The 24,007-nt window shown below is 41.8% G+C and overlaps 1 protein-coding gene across 1 annotated transcript; it reads left to right on the top strand.

The window, feature by feature from the left end:
- Window positions 1-22,636, top strand: LOC110521039 (transport and Golgi organization protein 1 homolog). Its single transcript, XM_090232381.1, has 25 exons — window positions 1-265; window positions 1,093-1,226; window positions 2,836-2,922; window positions 3,056-5,213; window positions 8,156-8,458; window positions 8,549-8,682; window positions 10,418-10,543; window positions 10,668-10,689; window positions 10,814-10,902; window positions 11,008-11,085; window positions 11,215-11,325; window positions 11,775-11,846; window positions 11,965-12,069; window positions 12,187-12,309; window positions 12,484-12,565; window positions 14,506-14,558; window positions 14,682-14,772; window positions 14,850-14,988; window positions 15,172-15,364; window positions 15,554-15,621; window positions 17,042-17,130; window positions 19,851-19,910; window positions 20,013-20,059; window positions 21,199-21,547; window positions 21,691-22,636. Exons 1-25 carry the CDS (start codon window positions 145-147, stop codon window positions 21,954-21,956), a joined length of 5,100 nt encoding a protein of 1,699 aa, XP_090088507.1. The 5' UTR covers window positions 1-144; the 3' UTR covers window positions 21,957-22,636.
- Window positions 22,637-24,007: the final 1,371 nt, after the last annotated feature.

The following is a 24,007-nucleotide window of genomic DNA, read 5'->3' on the forward strand; positions in this document are numbered from 1 at the left end:
GCTCTTATTTTTGACATTATCTGCCCAGATTTTGATATTTGCCTCTACGATCAACATCCTACGAATTGTTCCAGCCTTGGATTTTCCGACGTGTAGGCTTCATCTGCTCATGCTCCAGCAGAACCAGCCAGCCCAATTACCAACATGGCTGTAAATGTTTCTTACGTATACATTTTTATTTTATGTATTCATAATTTCATATCCAAAGCCGCAGTCGAAGGGAGATTCTCCGACTTCAAAAGCTGTGCAGACGAGGAATGCAGTAGTAAGTACTTGGCGCTGAACTCAAGCGAACTTTCAGGATGCTTCCATCTTTCCATAGCTAGCTAGCTTGACCGGTGTTGTCATTTCAAAGGGAAGTTGTAAATACCAATACATAATAACCTAATGTAACGGATGTGAAACGGCTAGCTTAGTTAGCGTGGGCGCTAAATAGCGTTTCAATCAGTGACGCCACTTGCTCTGAAACATTGAAGTAGTAGTTCCGGCGTTTGTGGAGCGATGGGTAACGATGCGAGGGTGACTGTTGATGTGTGCAGAGGGTCCCTGGTTCGCGCCCGGGTATGGTGCGAGGGGACGGTTTAAACTTATATTTACATTGATGCTGTTGACCCGGATTACTAGTTGACTAACTAGCTACATGACAACTTGCCAGTTGATCTGGCGACTGCCACTAGCTAGCTACACACAATAAGAGATGTGCTTGATTGTAATCAACCTCTATAGTTACTTACTAAATGGACCATAAATATATCAAAATTCTGTTGGCTTAGGAAGCAAATTGCAAGATGGTAATAGGCCTGGTTAGCTATAAAGCTAGCTATTGCACCCCTCTGCTTGCAAGTTCTTCTCTTTTTACATCTACCTTATCAAGACAAAAACAATATTCTATTTACCCTTAATGCTTGGCTTTCCTTTTGAATACTATGGCTCTGTAAAAAGAGAAGCAGATAAAACAAGGCTTACTTTAGTGATTTGTATTCTATTCACGCTCTGATTGTGCATGGGGCACAAAGGGTGGACGCTGAGGTAATGGGCTGAAATCTTTGGTAGGGGTGAAACAACTGATCTTTGAATCATTCCTCTCCACAGTGCTCTTGTGCCGGGGGAAAGCTTTTAGCGATTTCACCGGACCAGACTGTCGGTTTCTGCCATTTAAAAAAGGAGAGACTATATATGTCTACTATAAACTCTCAAGCCAAAGGACAAATATATGGGCAGGGAGTGTAAGTATGAGTTAATATTTAATTACAGCACCTGTCAAACGTTTGGACACATCTACTCATTCAATGGTTTTACTTTATTTGTATTATTTTCTACATTGTAGCATAATAGTGAAGACATCAACACTTTGGAAAACACATGGAATCATGTAGCAACCAAAAAAGTGTTAAACAAATCAAAATATATTTTAGATTCTTCAAAGAATCCAATGTCTTGATGACTGCTTTGCACACACTTGGCATTCTGTCAACCAGCTTCATGAGGTAGTCACCTGGAATGCATTTCAATTAACAGGTGTGCCTTATTAAAATTTTATTTGTGGAATTTATTTCCTTTTTAATGCGTTTGAGCCAGTTGTGTTGTGACAAGGTTCGGGTGGTATACAGAAGATTTGGTAAAATACCAAGTCCATATTATGGCAAGAACAGTGCAGTCGCAAAAACCATCAAGTCCTATAATGAAACTGGCTCTTATGAGGACTGCCACAAGAAAGGAAGACCCGGTGCTACCTCTGCTGCAGAGGATAAGTTCATTAGAGTTAACTGCACCTCATATTGAAGCACAAGTAAATGCTTCACAGAGTTCAAGTAACAGACATAGCCCAACATCAACTGATCAGAGGAGACTGTGTGAATCGGGCCTTCATTGTTGAATTGCTGCAAAGAAACCACTACTGAAGGACCCTAATAATAATAATAAGAGACTTGCTTGGACCTAGACACATGAGCAATGGACATTTAGACTGGTGGAAATCTGTCCTTTGGTCTGATGAGTACAAATTTGAGAGTTCTGATTCCAACTGCCGTGTCTTTGTGAGATGCAGAGTAGGTGAACAAATTATCTCGACTTGTGTGGTTCCCACTGTGAAGCATGGAAGAGGTGTGGGGGTGCTATGCTGGTGACACTGTCTGTGATTTATTTATAATTCAAGGCTCACTTAACTGGCATGGCTACCACAGCATTCTGCAGTGATACGCCAACCCATGTGGTTTGTGCTTAGTGGGACTATTATTTGTTTCTCAGCAGGACAATGACCCAACACATCTCCAGGCTGTTTTGGGCTTTTTGTGTGTTTTTTTTTTTTTTGAGTGATGGAGTGCTGCATCAGATGACCTGGCCTCCACAATCTCCCGACCTCAACCCAATTTGAGATGGTTTGGGATGAATTGGACCGCAGAGTGAAGGAAAAGCAGCCAACAAGAGCTCAACATATGTGGGAACTCCTTCAAGACTGTTGGAAAAGCATTCCTGGTTCAACAACACCACAAGCATTTTGCGACACCTGCAATAACATCTGCTAAACAAGTGTATGTGACCAATAAAATTTGATTTGATTTGGGCTACTTTGAAGAATATCAAATATATTTAGATATTTTTTTGTACACTTTTTGGGGGTTACTACATGATTCCATATGTGTTATTTCATAGTTTTGATGTCTTCACTATTATTCTACAATGTAGAATATAAAGAAAAACTCTTGAATGAATAGGTGTGTCCAAACTTTTTTACTGGTACTTTGTGATAACATTGCAGTCTAGAAGGAATGTTGAAGCTTTTTCTGTTTTGTTAACATGTTTCATTCTCTGTTTTGTTTCCATTTCTTACAATAGGTTGGTAACCGCTTTGGTTACTTCAATAAGGACCAACTCGTAATCAATCACATATACACTGAAAAAGAATTGGAGATTCCTGCTGAGGTAAGTCAATAAATAGATGTAGGCCTAGTTCACTACTGCCAATGCATCATCGCTTAAAACATTATCTGGAATGACTGAACTTCTTTCTGAAATAGGTAGTATGACTCAAACAATGTTTTCTTTTTCTTTTCAGGAAACCGACTTTGTTTGCTTTGACACTGGACACGATAAGTTTGACAGTTATGACATTGATTTACTGTTAGGTTCCTCTTTATTGTTAACAGACAAGGAGGAATCTGTGCAAGTAACCACAGAGACTTTTTACCTTAACAAAAGTGCTGAGAGCACCACGGTGGAAGTGGATGAGCCTCCACCTGAAGTGACATTGTTAGAAAATGATGAGATTGATAGGGATGTTCCTGAGGACATTGATAAGGTTGTAGAGGTTCTAGATAATGATGATCTGAGACATTTTGAGGCTTTAGAGTCCTCTCTGCCTCACCCTGAAACTCTTGACACAAAGGGAGTGGAATATAACACTGTACTTGAGACCACAGCTGAGAGGATCAAAGATTACCTTCAGAAAGATCAGCAGAGGACAGAGGACTCTGTGCCGTACAGTGTTGTTGAACCAGAGGAAGGTGAGATCAAAGAAACCCCCTCAGAACCTCTATCCAAAGATGATCCTGAGTTAGAAAATGCACCTGATGGTTTTTCAGAAGGCAGACCTTTTCCGGAGTTAAAAACCACACTTGGAATAACTTTTGATGCTGTCACTTCCAATGATGAGGACACTTGGAAGGTGACTCCATATGATAAGGAAAGTGACAAGACTGAATATCAGCAGGATGAGGAAAGTGATTATCATCTCAGGGAAACTCCATTGCTGGCTTTTTCTGAAGAAAGTTCTAATTTGGAACACGAGAACATTCTGGAATCTGATCATACAGATGAGGAAGACAGTCTATCAGAGGTACCTCATACACAGAAACAGGACTCCAAGGACAATAACCTGTGGTCTGCATTTGGTGATACAGTTTTTAACGTTGTCAGTGGTGGGGAAAGAATAGCTCATGTTGCCAGTTCAGAGAAAAATGAGGAGGATGACAAAGGTGAGATTACACCAGAGCAGCCTCCCAAAATTGAAGAACCCAAGGAGTCATTTGGCTGTTCTACTTCCTCTGAGCTAATCTTTGAGCAACCTGCGGACTCTAATTTCAGTGAGGATGCTGTCAAAGTACCCGATGAGGATTCTCAGATGTTGCAGTTTGAGGATGAATCTGAAGAAGCTGACATTGAACCTTCAACACCTCCTGCTTATGAGGCAGGACACACTGAGGCTTTAGCAGAGAATCTTACAGTAGATGACAGCCCAGTCCCTAAACAGCTCTCACAGACAGACATGCTCTCATACTTTGATAGTAAAAATAACGAATTAGAGCTGAAACAAGCTGTTGAAGAACTCCCCAAAAAAAAAGAGGAGTCAATAGATTTCTCACAAGTAGAGAATACATTTAAACAGGGTGGTACAGAGCTTTTTAGACTATTGCGAGAACCATACCAGAAGATCCCGGATCCAAGTAAAAACACAATGGTGAAAGAGAGCCATCTTGAACTCCCCATAGAGGAGGATGATTCAATACACCTAGTGGGGGAAGAGATTGAGGAAGAGTTGCTAGAGGATGAAAATGCGGTATTGTCTTCATCCAAAACTGAGCACACTGATGAAAATGACACAGAAAGTCTATCTGAATTTGGGTCAGAGCAACCCAATAATTATACACAAACCGATGTTGTATCCAGTGATGTGTTGGATGTGGTCCAACACGACGAGGCTATTGACATAGAACCTGAGGTGCATGAGACTGAAAATGATGCTGAAAGCCACACACCCTCACTTAAAGATAAAGTTCTGGATCCCCTTCCAAACAAGGAGACGGAAAACAGTGACAATGTGTTGAGGCTGACACTATTGCGAGACCACTTCAAGGAGGAGGATATGGAGCGCCTCCAAAAGATTCTAGGTCTTCAGAATCTCTTTAGGGTGGAGTTCCTGTTTTCTGACCTGGAGCTGAAGGCTGCCTGGCTGTCCCAGACAAACACCAGTAAGGACATTGAAAAGGTGCTGGAAGCCATTTTGGAAGCCTCTGAAACCCCAATCCTGGATGAGATTGAGAGGATGCTGGATGCCCAGGAGAACGCTGACCTGCAGCAGGAGGCTGGTGAGTTTGTTGAGGAAGCTTCCATCTTGGACGACTTCCAGGAATTGGTGTTCACCCTGAGTCAGAAGTACTCAACGGCCAGAAACAGTGCTCCCATGGCAGTGGGCAGTCAACTACACCCTGACACAGGTAATATATATATATTTTTCAGTTTATGTTCATGTCAGAGTATAGGAGGATTAAAACCTTTTGTTAAATAAATATTTGGAAAGTCTCATTACATTGCTAATGACGTGATAATAATGCCTGGAGATTTGGTTTGCAGAATAAGCTGTATTTAAGAAATGCCCAAGAAGTACAACAAAGTAAATAGTAATCTGTTGACAGAACAAATACACTTCCTGACAATGCCAGTTAGATTGTAATGCACATATGTCAGAGTCAAGGCCCGCGGGCCACATCCGGCCCGCAAGAAGGTTTTTTACGGCCCCTGGGATGATCTTGATTTATTATTAGAACCGGCCCGCAGCAAGCCGGCAGCCCGCAGATCTTTTACACGTACCAATACTACATTTCCCACAATGCAAAGGTGACGCACCGAGCAGTAGGCTGCTTCATTTCAATATTTATTGGCACAGCAGTCGTCAGCATCACAGTAAAATTAACTTTCAGATACCCATCAAAAATGGCAAAACGGAAGGTGGATACTGAGAACCGGGGGTTTCAAACAAGGTGGGAGTCGGAGTATATGTTCACGAAGGTAGCTGGAAAACCTGTGTGTCTTCTGTGTGGAGAAAGTGTGGCGGTACTGAAAGAGTATAATCTGAGACGACATTATGAAACGAAACACGCGGACAAAAACAAGAATATGGACATGGAACAAAGGCTACAAAAGGCAGAGGAATTAAAACGAGGCCTCAAATCTCGACAGGCTCTGTTCAAAAAAGCCAAATCACAAGGCCAGGCTGCTGTCAAGGCCAGTTTTATTTTGGCAGAAGAGATCGCTAAATCAGCCCGGCCATTTACGGAGGGGGATTTCATCAAAAACTGCATGATTAAAGTTTGTGACGAAGTTTGCCCAGAAAAAAGGCAACTCTTTTTAAATGTGAGTCTGAGCAGAAACACCATTGCCGAGAGAGTAGACCAGTTGTCCATCAATCTAAAAGAGCAGCTTGTGAAAAAGGGAAAAGATTTTATTGCATATTCCTTGGCTGTGGATGAGAGCACCGACATTTCTGACATTGCCCAGTTGTCAATTTTCATCCGCGGAGTGGACTCCAGCCTAAGCGTGACAGAGGAGTTTTTGGCTTTACGTCCTATGCATGGCACAACTACGGGGCATGATTTGTATGAAGAGGTGTCAAGATGTGTAAATGAGATGGAGCTGCCTTGGGAAAAACTCGTGGGTTTGACAACCGACGGAGCACCTGCGATGTGTGGACACAGGAGCGGACTGGTGGCGAAGATACGGGAAAAGATGCAAGAGGAAAACGCGACAGGTGAGCTGACAGCTTATCATTGTATCATACACCAGGAAGCGTTGTGCGGTAAAGCCTTGAAAATGGAGCATGTAATGAGCATCATCACGCGCACAGTTAACTTTATCAGAGCCAAAGGTTTGAATCACCGCCAGTTCAAGGCATTTCTGACGGAGTTAGAAACGGAGCATGGTGATTTGCCTTATCACACAGAGGTGCGATGGCTAAGCCAGGGAAAGGTGCTTCAAAGATGTTTCGAGCTTCGTGAGGAGATTTGTCTATTCTTGGACAGCAAAGGGAAAGACACAACACAACTCCGAGACGAAATGTTTCTGTGTGAAATGGCTTTTCTGTGTGACATTACGAGTCATCTGAATGCAATAAACTTGCAGCTGCAGGGTCGGGATCGTGTCATCTCTGATATGTACAGTACAGTGAAGGCATTTAAAACCAAACTGACTCTGTGGGAGACGCAGATGCGGAAAGAAAATTTGAGCCACTTTCCCAGCTGCCAGACCATGAAAGAGAAGCTCTCTACCAGTGCGTTCCCGAGCACACAGTTGGCTGATAAAATAGGTATGCTTACCACTGACTTTCGACGCCGATTTGCTGACTTTGAAGCACAAAAAAGCAGGTTGGAACTGCTCGGTAACCCATTTGCTGTTGACGTGGAAAGCTCACCACCAAACCTCCAAATGGAGTTGATTGACCTCCAATGCAATGATGCACTGAGGGAAAAATATGCGGCAGTGGGTGCTGCGGAGTTTGCCCGTTTCCTCCCCGGCACAATGCCCCAGCTGCGCATCCAGGCTGCTCAAACGTTGTCTATGTTTGGCAGCACATACCTGTGTGAACAACTGTTTTCTTTGATGAACCTGAACAAAACATCACACAGAAGTCGACTTACTGCTGAACACCTCCACTCAATTCTGAGGATTTCTTCAGCTCAGAGCCTTACCCCGAACATTGATGAACTTGTGGAAAAGATGGGACACCACCAAGTATCACCCTCAACCTCAAACAAGTGAACATTACTGTGCAATCACATATTTAGAGTTTTTACTCAGTTCAAGTTTAAAAGTTAAAATTTAATATTTGTTTTCACTGCATGTTACTTCTCCTTAAACAAAGTGTTGTTTTTGATTAATAGATTTTTGCACTTTATTTTTTTGTATTTCAATCCAATTATATTTTAAAAATATTTCAGTTGAGTGGATGATAGAAAATTGCTATTATTGTTTTTTCTTTGAAGTAAATTTAGCCCACTTTTGCTAAAATAGAAAATATAGTCTACTGATGGTGCCTTGAATACCGGTTTCTTTCATTTAATGTTCATGTTATGGGGATATTTATATAAAGGAAATTTGTCTTTTGTGTCTGTTGAAAATTAAAGATTACTGACAGAGCCATAAGAAAATATTGCTTTATTTATCTGATCATATTGTAATATATTTGTTAGGTTTTCAGTAGGTTCAATTAGGTTCACTAGACTATATGCGTCATTTAAAAATTTTTCAATGAACATTCGAACAGTCCGGCCCTCGTCTTGTAGCTGATTTTTTTATTTGGCCCTCCGTCCATTTGACTTTGACACCCCTGTTGTAATGCATGAACATTTACTCACTGTTTGCACCTCTCTGAATGTTTCAAAAGATGTGGATATGTCTGATGATGCGGAGGAAGAGAAGACATTCCCGCAGTCTGTGGAGGACATAGACAAGGACAACCTCACTGTGACAGAGATGGGTGAAGAGACTAAGGCACCTGAGAAGCCTGCCCATGATGGTCACAAGATACCAGATATGGGCATTGAGGAGGATAGTGGGTACTTGAACAGAAACAAAGACAATCAGGCAAGCTCTAAAACTCCAGAAGAAATCCAGAGGGGCCCTCAAACTATTTTGGAAAATACCTTGGACATGGGACTTAGCGTAGACATGGATCACCCTCCCTCAGGTAGGTGTTCATTATATTTCCCTACTTTTGAAATTGTGGTGAGATGTAAACTGTATGCATTAACCTAATTTGCTTGTGCTGTATTTCCAGGCTCTCTGGAGTCACCTCCTGTCACTGATTTCCATGAAGATGAGCAGAGTGGTTCATCATTCGTATCAGTGCTAATTTTATCTGGTCGTCTCATCACCCTGTTTTATGAGTATCTTGGAATACATGGTGTTATGGTAAGTTACTTCATGTATTTCTCTCTTGTGAATGGGCTTTCCTTTCCATTGTAATTGACTAATTGCCTGCATGTAGTGCTTAGGACTCAAGTATTCATACTTATTTTATTATTGCTGGGACAATGCATGTATTATTTTTATTTGGGGGGGCATTTGCCATGCTGACAGCGTTACCCAACCCTTCCCCTTTTTTTCAACTGGTAGTTGAGTACAGCACCGTTTCCGTTAAATTAAACGTTCCAGAACGTAAAAACGTACTGAATGCAGCCCAGGTTCAGTGATCCTTTCCCATTTTTTTGTAGACGTGTTCTAGTGAAGTGTAGGCTGAAGTTAAGTGTCCACAGCCGGTGTTTTGCTTATTGAGTGGGATATAAATGATCCCGCCGCTCGTTTTACCAGGCTTTGCGTAGAGTAATCGCGTTCAGAACTCTAAAAGGAGGCTAGTAGACATGTTGTTGGCGAAGCAGAGCCAGCATTGGCAAGCTAACCTTCAAGCTTAGGTTATAGTAGCTAGAAAGATAGGTACAAATTGTCCTCTCCTGGGTAAATAGAACCACGATGAAGGATCCTCTCCAGTAGTCGACAACGTTGATCAGTTGGTGAAATTAGGATTTTCGGGTTAACGCAAACATTGCAAGTCACAAGCCAAACTAACTTGATAGCCAGCTCAACTGTCAAAGTAACGTACGGTAGCGATGGATTCGGAAGAAACAACCCCATTACCCACTTTGCCCCTGATGACAGAATTTGATCATCTGTCTTGTACTGTCTTGTACTTCAATATGCAAGTAGTTGGCTACAATGTAGCTAGCTGGCAAGTCAAGTCTTAGGCCGCCATATGGCTGGCTGGCTAGCTACATTTGAAACTGAATCTTGTTGGCAACTTCATTGTCTTGGGGAATGATTTTGTCCAACAATACCTAATGCATTTCCCAAATAGTTGCAGCCTAGAATGGGTCACTTGATTGCTCTTAGTTTCGATTTTTTTCGAAGTGGAAGTTGCCTGTCCTCTTCCTCATAAAAAAAATGGCTCACTTTCCAGACTAGCAGTATCTGTTCTTCCTGTATCTGGGTCTCAGATCGAGAGGTGCCTTGAAGTTGTTGAATTTTGCTTTGACAGCTTCCCCTTACATAACTATCACCTGAGGTTACATGCCATTCAAATCTACACATGGCTCATGTCTAGTAATATGTTATGTAATCATCTGTTTTGTTTATTGGCCATTTTACAGGGTGAAAGGCTACATGATGCAATCTTTTGCACTCTAAATCCACATAGGCCTAAGGCTTGTTAGTTAGATCCACTCTGTGGTGATTCATTTAGCTATTCCCCGAATTTCACTGAGAGACTGCGATGGAAGTTCTGTATTGTGCAAAGGTCACCATGGATGGACAGTGTTAGGACCCCAGGCCAATCCAATCCCAATTGATTACATAAGGTCAAAGCAAATCTTCTCTCTTGATTTTGATCAACAACTAGGTTATAGTCTATGTCTATTTCTAAACCCACCTTGATTTGATCTGAAGATATGCCTCTTTACATTGACCTAGAGGGTGCTCAGTGGGATATCCATTAGCCATGCTTTTAAACAGAACATTGGAATGCCTGATGGTTTAGTTCAATGTTTTTAACATCACTTATTTTCTTCTGTCATCTCAGGCCAACTATTACCCAACTTATTTGCTAAGCCTGACATGTGCTGTCGTAATACTGATTGGACCTGTCTCTCCCCAGATGGTCACCAGCCTGCCAGAGCACTGGAAGTCAGGTCCAGACTTCTACAGCGTGTTCTGTGAACCCGTGCTGGTCACTGCAGGTGCCGGGGTCATCGGCTTCCTCTTCTGGAGGAGCATTCTATCTGTAAGTCGTTGTTGCACAGTTACCACTTTCATAATTTCTGATTGCTTTATGTTATTCTATGATGTATTGTATGCTACCATTGAGGAGGCTGTTTGCTGCCACTTTTTTGTTTTCCTCCTCACAGGTCAAAAGCAAGTCATATCTAAGTAAGTTCTTCTCTCTGGCTATTTAGGGTGCCTAGTGAATCCTCATTCATATTGCTTACAGGCTGTTGTCCTTGTCACGTGTAAACCATGTCTGATTTCATATTCTCGTCATGTATTTTATTAGCTACTGAAAAAGAGCTGGTGGACAGGATGAAAATGCTTGAACAAGAGAAGAAGGAGATACTCCAAAAGGTCGCTGAACTGCAGCAACGGGTAAGTTGCAGAGACTTTTCACTGACTAAGATCCAGAATTTTGAGTTCAATGTGAATTAAGGGACATAATGTTTTGACAGTATATTTCTACTGGGTTCCCCTTAGGGCGAAGAACTTAAAGAAAATCAAAAGCTGTCTGAAAAATCTGCCACTTTATCTCTGGAGAAGATCCAGGATTTGGAGGTGTCTCTGAGAAATATTATCTTGATCACATGTCATTGTCATGCTGACAATTATTTTATTTTTTATTATAATTGTTTTCTTCTCCATAGTGTTTAAATTGACTACGCATTTTCTTTTTCTATCCAATAGAATATTGTGCAAGAGATGGAGAGACAAAATGAGCGCCTGGATGAGGAAAATCACTTACTCGCCATATCCTTTGACAAAGAGCGGGCCAACACTGCGAAACATGAAGATATGGTGAGTAGTATTGAGCGATTTGGCTGTAATTAAAATGTTTCAGAACAACCAATTCTCTGACGTCGGTTCAATTATTTGAATCCCATTAAGTTAGTTTATTGTGTGAGCTCAATGTGCCGTTTCTGTAGAGAGAAATCAAATGAAGCACAAACTTTGGGACGTTGTAGTTTTCAACAGGCAAATAAATATTCAACATAGTTTAGTGCAGAAAATGTGGTAATTGACTAAAATGACCACAATCCATTACAGCTACCTGGACTTGTGCGGGCAGTCACAGAGAGAAAGTGACAGCCTGCAAACGAAAGAGACACCCTAGAGAGCAGTTGCTTTCGTGATGCAGATAGCATAGGCAGCTACTATTAGCCAGCTACTATCCTAAATAGGATGGCTCGTTGATGAGCACAGAGAAAGATGGTTGTCATTATGCTTATCATTATCTTTGCCCATAGATGTCCGAAATGGACAAAACCATTGAGAAGTTGAAGCGCAGCAAGAAGAAGACCCAGGACGCACTCTCCAAGGTATATATGTCATATACGTGAACATGCCCAATGAAAATATGTCAAATATATTAACATTGCAACAATCAAATGTAAAGTGTTTATTTCCTTTTAATTATCCTTATCATTGAATCTGTAGTCTACCATTCTGATGGATGAAGTCAAGCTCCGTGAAGATGCCCGGAATGTCCAGCACCAGGTTCTGGAGAAGGATATTGCCACCCTGAAGGAGGAGAACCTCTCGGTGAGTACCAATATGGAACAACGATTCACAATTTAAGCCTCAAGACATTGTGTAGGACTCATTGGCCATGCAGGGCCTGCATAGCACCGTCCTTATGACCTAATTTCCTTGTTACAGCTGCACCATGCTGCCAAGTTGTGGGAGGAGAAGCACAGGGAGACAAGAGAGCAGATCAAAGTCTACCACAAGTCTCAGAAAGACCTGGAGGATTCCCTCGTTCAAAAGGACCACAACGTTGAGGTTTGTTTTTTACACGTTACGATATTGTTACACACATCAATTCCTGTTCACACCTTCTCAAATGCACCTTGATGACAAAGAAACATGTCACCTTTATTATGTTCCAAAAAAATACTTCTTGACTGATTCCAGGGGAAAAGTGTCTCAATTGGTGCTTCTCAACCTCTCTGGCAGGTTCTGTCTGACCTGCTAGGAGACCTGGAGGCCTGCGATGACCTGAAAGGTGGAGTTGTGGCTAACGGGGAAGCCTTTAACGGTAAGTCACCTGACACTGTGTCCTAATCAGAGGAGGCTGGTGGGAGGAGCTATAGGAGGACGGGCTCCGTGTAATGGCTGGAATGGAATGAAAAACATGGAAACAGTGTGCTTGACTCCGTTCCGTTTACGCCATTATAGTGAGACGGTCCTCCTATAGCTCCTCCCACCAGCCTTCTCTGATTAGGATACTGTCATGTGATTTGGTCTTATGTAGCAAAATTTTAAATCGTTTTTTACATTGGATTAAGGTAGAGACTTGGAGCAACAAAATGGTATTTCATACACTACAGTTGAGGAACAATGGGAAAGTAATTCTGCTTTGAAAGTTAATAAGCTTGTAACTCATACTGGAGAGCTCTTCTTTGTCTATACCCATTCAGCATTGTTCACACCCTCTTTAACCTTAGCCCCACCCATCTCTTTAAGGATTCACATGTGAGGTTGTGTACTAAACAACCAAAGATTTCAAGACTAAAGGCTGGTTTACACTACGTCTATCGACATGTCTGTAGACAGTTGTCGCGGTGACATGAACATTCTATTATGAAGAGAAAATCGAATCACAAAAACGACAGGCCGCATGACATCAGCAGCCAGGTGGTCCAAAATAGCATAATTGGTGTATTTTAACACCAATAAACCCAACCATTTAAAAATGGAATTTTGTATATGTCAATCTAGCAAACCAAGAACATTTCTAAACATTGGTTTGGTTTGTTTCTAGCTTGTTAGTTGGCTAGCCAGTTCAAATAATGACCATATCATAAACCTGACAAAGTCTTAACTTTAGCTAATTAGTATTCATTATTACAGGAAAATAAACTCACAACAAAATCATTATATACAAATTAAGAAAATAGCTTACGGATATTAGTGTGACAAAGTAAAAGCAGGGTATTCTACTGGATAATTTTAGTACTTGGACAGTGTCTCGTTGGCCTAACGTTATATCCTAATTTGGACTTTTATGCAGGTCATGTTCTTCACATATTACCGTCTCTGGTGATCACACACATATCAAATAAAATCTGGTTACTTGCATAGTGGAGACTTTTGTTTAGCTAGCTAAACAATTAACCATAATCCAAACTCATAACGTTACTACCTTGCATGAATCCCCTGGTAGCTAAAACTAACCAACTAGTTCAATGTTAACCTAGCTAGCTAACATTAGGCTATAACTAGAAATGCAAATGTGTCTGCGATATGAATAATATTATTACACAGATCAATCACTTAACATTAGCTGGCGATCCAGCCAGCTAACGTTAGCTAGCTAACAATATGCTTTATTTTGCAATGAGAAAACGACTTTCTGACAATTAGAAACTTATATCTGAAAATAGTTTCCCTTAATTTGAAGATGTATAAAACACCTGTCTCCAGAATACAACAGCCTTCAATGTGTTCTATTTTCGACTGCCTCTGCATATTTGCAATCAAACCACAGAATTTTCTCCATCTACTTAGCTATCATACTCTGCTTCCACCGGACAGTCCACTGATTTCAAAACTTGGTCCTCCTAAAAGTGGAGAGCATCTTTTCAAAAAAGCTGCGTTAGAAAGGATTACTTACACATACTGAGAAGCTCATGTTATAGACCAAAGCGTGCTACATGGCAGACCAATCCGAACTCGTTTCATGGTGCGTCCAGCTCATCCATTATCTCAGCCAATCAAGACTAGAGGGAAGGTTCCTTCCTTTTTCTGTGGCTAAACTAACTCGGCTCGTAGTTTACCATTTGTACTCGTATTTACGGATGGTATACAAGTTTGTTATTAAGGCACATGGAAGTTCACATACCAGAAGGCATTTTGCAAAAAAGAAAACGCATTTTGATAGTTATACATTCAAATGCCTCTCCTGTGAATTATTGACACGGTACATACGCCTACTTTCCTGAAACGTGTCACTGTGTTTACTATTATTTGTTTCAGACAAGCAGACCATCATCCAAAACCGCATTAAGCAAATGATGGTCGTCTCTCGGGTAAGACTGAGTTCTTTCTTGAACAGACCCAGATTTCTGTGTACCTGAAGGCAGGTAAAACTTGTGCTCAGAACCAAGAAGTGTGTCAACTCTTGCACTAACTGTTGGCAGAACTTTCCACAGGTCCAGACCACTCTGTCTGTTGTGGAGGAAGAGCGCGATCGCTTCATGACCAAGCTGCTGAACGAAGAGAAGTCCAGGAAAGAGCTGGAAGGTATGTCCCAGCAACTAGAATTTGATATGCATCACTACCTTTTCTCTCTCAACACTGTCAACTTGTTTTCGCCACAGAGCAATTTCAGAAGCTGGAGCATGACATCTTGTTGGTGAAAAGTGACAAGAACCACCTGGAGAACCAGTACAAGACCCTGCAGCAGAAGAATGACATCATGACCGAGATGTACCAGCAGAAGGAGAACGCTTTGCAGCAGTAAGTAGAATCAGAAGTGGTGCAGTTCATGCATTAATACTATAGTAGGGTTAGTTCTCCATGGTTCCACAGCATAAAAATAAAAAAAATCATTGTCTTTTACTGTATTCTTTTACTGTGAGGTTTGAGGTTTTCAAATTGACTTAAAGTAGAGTTTGATTTAATTTGTGTGTCGCCTTACAGGAAGCTGACCAAGGAGGAGTTTGAGCGCCCCAACAAGGAAGACCGGCTGACGAAGGTGGACAGCAAGGCCCTAGAGGAGGAGGTCAAGGTGTGTAGGCAGCGCGTTAAAGAGATCCAGGATAAGCTGAAACGGACCGAGAAGTCCTACAAAGCCCAGATCATTGAGCAGGAGCAGAAATCTCACGAGAACTGGGTTTGTACAATACAACTTTTTTTTTGTCCATTTGTTAAAGAAACAACATGTCTCATTTCTCAACCCCCATCGATGGCACATACATTAGGATCAGGACATTTTTTTTTAAAGTATTCTGTTTGGCCAGTCATTTGTAAGGTGAATTTAGTCCAAAACAGGAGATTTTAAATGTCTATTCCTTCTCTCTAGGCGATTGCACGCGCCGCAGAGCGAGCTATGTTCAACGAGAAGAAGGAAAACATTCACCTTCATAACTTGTGAGTGCAACACTAATACAACAGACTCAATTGGGCTATACCAATGCAGGGCTCAAGGCTTATTTAGTTGATGGCACCAGCACATGATTTGGTTGCATACATTTTTCGCCACTGCACGGATATAATGACCTGACCTGTGTCCCATAATGTACCTGCATTCCATACAGAACCAGGCTAATAATGACTAGCCATCTTTACATTAGCATGCCCTTGAGTTCTAACATTGATTTGGATAGATTTACTCAGGGTGCAATGTGACTTTTTTGTCAGTGGAAGTTTATAAATCCATTGAGATGCATGCTTTCTCTCTCTATTCAGCTAGTAATAGGCTACATTTGGTTATTAATTCATGATATATTAAAAAGCTGTATGATATAATTTTGCAATGTAAGACATTGCTCTGTTTGTTAGAATTGCGGAAATGTATTTTCTAAAGTAAGCCTGTAAAATATTATTTTACATTTAAAAATAGTATGTTGTCCCTTAATCAAGACAGACTGCTTTTTGAAGGAGAGTTCAATATGTCTACAGTAGGCTAGCCAAGACGAGTGCTAGTTGTCTTTGTAGCTTTCTTTTTTGTTCACTATCAACAGTAGCCAGTAGAATATTTTTTTTCTCCAGTGACAAGCGAACTGAGATGGTATTCTAGGATTCAAAAAGTAAGATATTTCTTCTAACACATCCAGGGAATGCATGATTGGTATTTTGATGTGAAAGCTGTCCAATTAGGATCCAATATGTCTGCCTACACAGCTTGACCTAGGCTATATTATTCACCACCTGAGGAAGTGGAAACTCAACACACTTATCTAGATTGCTAACTCTAAATATGTTAATATTACTAGGTAGCTAATTTATTAGCAAATGTAATGTCTTACAAAAGATTTCCAGCACTAGGCCCGTCCAGGCTACTGGATGTAGCCCTATTCACTGCAAATGGTGCACTCCACCTGCTCATCAAAACCATGTACTACATAGCCTACTCCGGTTGTTAAGTGGTGCCATGAGCTCCATATTGAGAGCTGAGAAATGTCATTGTATACTTACAGAAAGCTGTGACTCTCCTCTCTGTAACTAGAACAACAGTAGCTGCTTTGCAAACGGCCTTTTTCCGAATTGCATTTTAAGCAGCGGTCATATGGTTGTGCTAATTAGAATGCGCACCTCACCTATTGCTCACCCAAAATGGAGACAGGCAAATCCTTTCATTTGGTTAATTTTTGGTCAATATCACATTTACTTTTTGAATGAGTCATAATAGTAAAGTAAAAAGAGAAGCATTGTGAACCAAAGGTTGCACTGCCAAGTCGAAGGGCCACAAATGCAAGTGTTTTGGTCACAGTTTTGCAAGCTGTATTAGTCTAGATTTGGAGGTACAGTATTGAGAATCTAAATGCCTGGTCTCTTTTTTTCACCCTAGACTGACTTCCATGTCCAGCAAGCTGAATGAGCTCCGTAGGCCTCTGTTCAAGCCCACCCTTGGGATGGCTCCCATGCCTCTCCGACGAGGTAAGAACCAATCCTCAGTTCACGTTATTTAGTGCTGGCGACTGGCACGTCTGCATTCAGTAAGGCAAAATTGTCAGAACATATCTTGCAGATAGAAATGAAATGAATAGGGCTGATATGACACTATTCTTGAGGACAGAGAATCATATTTCTATCTGAACGTTCTGTAACGTTCCTGGACATTTCTATTGTCTTGTCGGTTGGATATCAGCTGTGACTGCGTTTCAAATTAGATCTTGGACTTTTTGACTGTCTGATACCCCATCTGCTGTTTGACTTCCACCCTCTGAAATGCATGTTTTCCTGAGGTTTTGATTTGTATTCCTTGCAGCTGGTCCAATGTGGAGAGACTGACAGTGTTTTGTTAAATGGTTTTGCTAAACAGGTGATTAGTATGGTCCCTCATCTGTGAGTGGAGGTGCCCCTTCCCCCTCCTCTCATGATAGAAGTTCACAGGTGCCCCCCCTGTGGGGTGAAGGAACGAGCCCTATCGGGAGTCTCCTGAACCCCCGGCCCGGACAGCCTTGGCCCTGCTGATTGGCTGAGCAGTACCATCCCTCAGCCAATCAAACCCCCCTTGTTCACCCTTGTATGCCCTGACTCCCCGCTTTCTTTTTCACCTTTCCTTTTCCCTGTCTTTAGCTCCGCTGTGGTGTTTCAATAATTCACTTATTTTTCTTCCTACTGCTCTCATCCTGCTCCTTACTGGTACCCACCTCTGACCTTTTCCTCTTCCTAATGTTTGTCTTCTGATTACGTCCTCTCTGATTTTCAAAGACATTCTTTCCTGTCTCTTTCACTGCCATCTTTTCTCCCTCTACTACCATCTGTCTCACCTGTGTTTGCGTGTCCAGACGACCCAGAATGCTCCTATGCCCCCGTTTGCTTTCACAATTTGGAATAACCACTCTTGCATGCCTCTTGCTCTTTCAGTATTATGGTGGAGTTTTTGTTGTGTTCAGCTGTTGTGTGTGGAACTCGTTAGGTTACAAAAGCTTCAGCCTTTGCTTTCCCTTGTGGGATTACTGCATTCCATACATTATGTTTAAAATATACACTACCGTTCAAAAGTTTGGGGTCACTTAGAGTTGTCCTTGTTTTTGAAAGAAAAGCATTTATTTTTGTCCATTTAAAATAACATCAAATTGACCAGAAATACAGTGTCTACATTAATGTTGTAAATGACTATTGTAGCTGGAAAGTTTATTTTTTATTTTTTATGGAATATCTACATAGGCGTACAGAGGCCCATTATCAGCAACCATCACTCCTGTGTTCCAATGGCACGTTGTGTTAGCTAATCCAAGTGTATAATTTTAAAAGGCTAATTGATCTTTAGAAAACCCCTTTGCAAGTATGTTAGCACAGCTGAAAACTGTTGTTCTGATTAAGGAAGCAATAAAATTGGCCTCCTTTTAGACTAGTTGAGTATCTGGAGCATCAGCATCTGTGGGTTCGATTACAGGCTCAAAATGGCCAGAAACGAAGCACTTACGAAGCACGAACGCAGCACTCCATCACTCTCCTTGGTCAAATAGCCCTTACACAGCCTGGATGTGTGTTGGGTCATTGTCCTGTTGAAAAACAAATGATAGTCCCACTAAGCGCAAACCAGATGGGATGCCGTACCACTGCTGTGGTAGCCATGCTGGTTAAGTGTCCCTTGAATTCTAAATAAATCGGTGACCGTGTCACCAGCAAAGCACTATCACACCACACCACCTCCATGCTCCACGGTGGGAACCACACATATGGAGATCATCCGTTCACCTACTCTGCGTCTCAAAAAGACACGAAGGTTGGAACCAAAAACTCTCACATTTGTACTCTTCAGACCAAAGGACAGATTTCTGTCAGTCTCATCTCCATTGCTCTTGTTCATTGGCCCAAGCAAGTCTCTTCTTATTGGTGTCCTTTTAGTGGTTTCTTTGCAGCAATTCGACCATGAAGGCCTGCTTCACGTGGTCTCCTCTGAACAGTTGATGTTGAGATGTGTCTGTTACTTGAACTCTGAAGCATTTATTTGGGCTGGTAACTCTAATGAACTTATCCTCTGCAGCAGAGGTAACTCTTGGTCTTTCCTGTGGCATTTCTCATGAGAGCCAGTTTCATCATAGAGCTTGATGGTTTTTGCGACTGCACTTAAAGAAACTTTAAAAGTTCTTGAAATTTTCCAGATTGACTGATCTTCATGTCTTAAAGTAATGGACTGTTTCTTTTTGCTTATTTGAGCTGTTCTTGCCATAATATGGACTTAGCCCTATTTGGTAAAATACCATCTTTATAACACCCCTACCTTGTCACAACACAACTGATTGGCTCAAATGCATTAAGAAGGAAAGAAATTACACAAATGAACTTTTAACAAGACACACCTGTTAATTGAAATGCAGTCCAGGTGACTACCTCATGAAGCTGGTTGAGAGAATGCTAAAAGTGTGCAAAGCTGTCATCAAGGCAAAGGGTGGCTTCTTTGAAGAATCTCAAATATTCTGGTACTGGTACTTCTAGTTCTGGAAGAATAATATCCTACCATGACATGACCAAACATTTTCCTCGGACTGCAAATAGACCAGACTTTGCTATAAATAGATGGTAGCATGAACCAGTAACGTGGTCTTGAGTCAGGTGCCTAATGACAACCAGGAGAGCCAAGGTTAGCATTCTAGAAGATTTGACGTTTTACGTTGATGTATCACCGTGTATTTATTGTCCAACAGGACCACGACCTTGCGGCCGTTACCCTCCTGACCACAAACACCCAGTGGCTTCTAGACCTGGTAGGGATTGTATTTTTTGTCAATGAGGGTTGATGTGGTATTATCCCTAATTGAGCCCTTATCCTAAATCTCTAATCATTCTGCCCTTTTTATCCTCCACAGACACCATGGCCCCAAGTACATCCTCACCAAGCGATCTGGGCAGCTCGGTAAGTGTCTCAAATTGACTGAAAATGTCCACAGGTTATTTACTTCCTTATTACGTAACAATGTCAGGAGGGAAAAAGTGACATGGAACTAGAGAAGGAAAGTTTCAACGAAACACCGTGAGTCCTTACGGTCTTATGGGCATCTCTCCCCCCTGTTCCTCCATCATGTGGGTGTGTTTGCACTAAACAGACCGCTCCACTAGAGTCACAGGCTGAGGCCCAGGCCTCCACAGAGAACCCAGAGGCAGTGAGTATTATGTTGGAGGCAGCAGTGGCAGGGATGTGGATGTGTGTGTGAGCATGCTTACCCCAGCCGTGGATCAGTGGCTGGAGTGGCAGTCAGCTGGGTAGTGGCTTCACAGGGTTGTCAGACTTAACATTGCTGGCTGGAGTCTGACATGCGTGGTTGCTTGTTTTAAGGAGCTTACAGACGGGCTGCGGTAAACTGAACATTTCTGCCTACTGTGTGTAGATGCCAGCGGTCTCGGTTGTTGTCAGCTCGACGGTTGTGATTTTAAAACATTGGTTGGTTGGCGAGATGGACTCTGCTCAATGGTCAACCATGCATATTTTGAAGCCTTGAGCGTAGAGCCAACGCCGCAGCTCACTGGAGTGAGTACCACGAACGGCGACAATTGCAAAACTGCTTGGCTTTTGCCGCCCTAGTCCCATTGAAGTCTGAAGACCTTTGCCGCTCCCCGTGGCCCGTCTGTAAGCTCCTTTTTATTTTTTCCCTATATTACAACACCCACCCTCCCTCTGACCCCCACTGAATGAATTGGTGACACTGTTCTACAAAGCCATAACTTCAGCACAACTACATGATGGATATCTCAAATGTGTTATCATTTAAAGCTGTGTGTGTTTTGAGGTTAATGCTTTGTGGAAACGGTCCTGATTCTGAATCGGTGTGTAGCACTTGGTTGTGTGATTCTTGTGGGACTGTGTAACTTGACTTATTATTGTGGGATATTGTTGTCTTTCTCACCAGTGCATAATTGTTTGTTTTGTTCTAACCTAACGAAACTGTTTGAATCAGATGAAAGGGACTCTCATTGTTGGTGCCAGCAGCAGGGCTACAAGTACAATGGACCTATTGCTATTCTTTGTTTTAATATTTTTTGTTGTTGTTCCTCTAGAACACTCGACCTCAGGGTCCTGGCTCCCTGCTGGTCTCTCCCATCAGGCCCCCCCCCGACTCAAGACCCGGCCCCCTCAGACCAGTCATCAGCCATCCCTCCGGACTCTGCTACCGTCCCATTCCCGGACGCCACCACATCCCTCCTCCCCCACCCTTCATGCCTCCCGTGTACCGACCAGACAACGGACACTCAGGCATGATGCCTCCTGGACCCCCACCGCCTAACGGACACCCGTTGATACCACCCGGACATCGGCGTCCAACTCCTGGTGCTTACAGTCCCCCTTCCCCACACAACCGGTACCTTCCTCCACCTTCTCACTATGAACCGGTGCCTCCCCCATTCGGTAGGTGGTGAATTCTGGCCCCCAGCTTTTATCTCAAGTTGAGTCTTTGTTATTCGCATCGCTAACCACAACTGAAATACTATTGTTATGTTGGTACTACAGTGTTATATTTAATTTGTTTGTTCATTTTTCCTTCTACCTAGGTGTTTCCGGCAGCACTCCTATGGCCCGACCCATGGGACCCCCACATACCTACGTGCACTATGGACCACTTGATCACTCCATCCTGCCCCCTGGGGTGGCCCCATACCCTCATGTCGGCCCCAGAGACTTCCCTGTGCAGCCACAGGTCCCACATGGCCATGACTCTTCAGTGGGCCCCCAGCCCGGCGCTGGCCCCCAGGGCCAGGGGCAAGACTATAGGTCCCAGCAGGCAACAGCTGCCCCCCAGGACTCAGACAGAAAATAAATATATGATATACTTGCAAACAACAGAAGTATCTAAAAAGTTAGTTCCTATTAAAGCATCAGAAAATCAATGTCTTATGTTTCTTGTCTGAAATGTAATAGACTTGAAGAGGAGTAGTACTGAGGCTTGTTACTCTGCAAGAGGTCCTATTGTGCAATAACATTTCTATTGTGTGACTGAGCTTTTTCTAAAAGGTTATTATGTTGATTTTTGTATTCATTTCACAATGTTATCATGGTTTCCTGTGGAAATTATTATTAAAAAGAAATGGACCCCAAGCTTTTGGGTTGCTTGATCAATCATTTCAGAAGTACCATATTATCTGAGCTCTTCCCTAAACTCTCTTCAGAATGAACTGAAAGGGAAGGTTGAAAGTCAGATGTAATTTACTGTTCTTAGGATATTTTATTAATAAAACTGGTAAAAGATACTGCAGTTTTCTATTGTTCATATGACGCATATGACAACTTTTGCGATCCATTTTAGTTTGAAAGGAAATGTCTGACAGTGCATTTTGTTTTGTATGGGTAGCTGCATTACATGTGAAAGGCCAGTAAATCACCCACTAACTGAACACCTGTCATATTACATTTGTTTCACATTTGTTTCTTTTTGTTATGTTACATCAGGAATGCATCACATTTTTTCTATTTATTATCAATAAAAAGAAAATAAGCAATTATTTTTTTGCACGTGACTAAAGACTATTTGCATTAAATGTATATCATTGCATGCTTTGGTTAGAAATGTTTTACTCTCTGTAGGTCCCAGAACTTTTCTTTGTACCCACTGACTATTTACCTCTACCAAAACACTTGACTGATTATTGGCATATCTGGAATGTTATGATGTACACTGTTATCGAGGCTGTCAAATTATTGTGTAGCTGGGCACTGCTCTGCCTGTCACCATACTGTACACAAAGTGGTTCTGAGTGAATGACACAGGGAAAAGTAAGGGCATACAAGGGTTTGAGTCTTATGCTATAGTCCAGGGTTTCCCAAACTCAGTCCTTTTGCCCTAGCACTACACAGTTGATTCTATTAATCAACTCATCAAGCTTTGATTAATTGAATCACGACCGAGTTTGCGAAACCCTGCTCTAGTCTACAGAAACAGTGCAGGTAGAATGAACAGGGTTTGTCATCACGTTCCAGGTTTGTATTGACATTGTACATTTCTACAGTATGTGATGCCATAAATGGAGTTACTGAAGGTTAATCATGATGACGTAAGTGGATTTTTTGTCGACACCCAACACTTGAATTTGCTGTCTTTGTATATGCTAACAATAACTGCTACAGTATATACCCATCTGTTTATTCCTGATTTAAGTGGATAATTCTGGTAATTACTATGGGCACTCCTGCAAAGCATTCGATAGTCTTACACGGCAGTGGCTATGTTCGTGAGAATCAAATTTGTGATTCATTATGACTAACTGATCTACGAATAATGAGTTGTTTATTTTATGATGCAAGGTCATTTGTTTATCAGTCAGCAGTCACCTGCAATGTCAAACAAGCCCAGTGAAAATTTGACATGTTTGGTTTCGCTCCTTTAGTAAGTGTAAAGAAGGACCACTATTCAAACAGCATTTTGTTTATTAAAAATGAAAGTAGTGTAAATTGTCAGTCCAATGATAAATGTTCATTTTCTCACAACCTGTTACCAAAAGCAGAACACTGTATTGACAATCGTCAACCCTGTCGGACAGCACACACAATAATATGCACTGATTAGTGTCTCTTAATGCCGTGTTCAAAACAACTGGGAACTCAGAAATCTCCGACTTCAGTGTGTTCAAGACAACCGGGAACTCTGAAAAAAACAAGCTCTGACTGGGAGAAATCTTTTAAGTCATCCAACTCGGACTTCCAAGTTGGGAACTCTGGCACCTTTCTAGAGCTCTGACTTTCCGAGCCGAAGATCACTGACGTCATGATTTGACCAATTTTTTTCAGAGTTCCCAGATGTCTTGAAAGCACCATAAGTGTATTCAGTTAGTGCCATTACAACAAAAAAATATCAAAATGTTAATAAAATGGAGA

This window comes from Oncorhynchus mykiss, chromosome 4 (genome assembly GCF_057628025.1).
Source record: "Oncorhynchus mykiss isolate SJ-2025 chromosome 4, ASM5762802v1, whole genome shotgun sequence".
Classification (NCBI taxonomy): Eukaryota; Metazoa; Chordata; class Actinopteri; order Salmoniformes; family Salmonidae; genus Oncorhynchus; species Oncorhynchus mykiss.

Bases quoted from the DNA above. Each gene is read 5' to 3' on its own strand.
- LOC110521039 (XM_090232381.1), top strand. From the start codon at position 145: ATGGCTGTAAATGTTTCTTACGTATACATTTTTATTTTATGTATTCAT. The intron at 10,690-10,813 runs GTAAGTTCTTCT...GTATTTTATTAG, and splicing joins CAAAAGCAAGTCATATCTAA to CTACTGAAAAAGAGCTGGTG. The intron at 12,070-12,186 runs GTGAGTACCAAT...TCCTTGTTACAG, and splicing joins TGAAGGAGGAGAACCTCTCG to CTGCACCATGCTGCCAAGTT.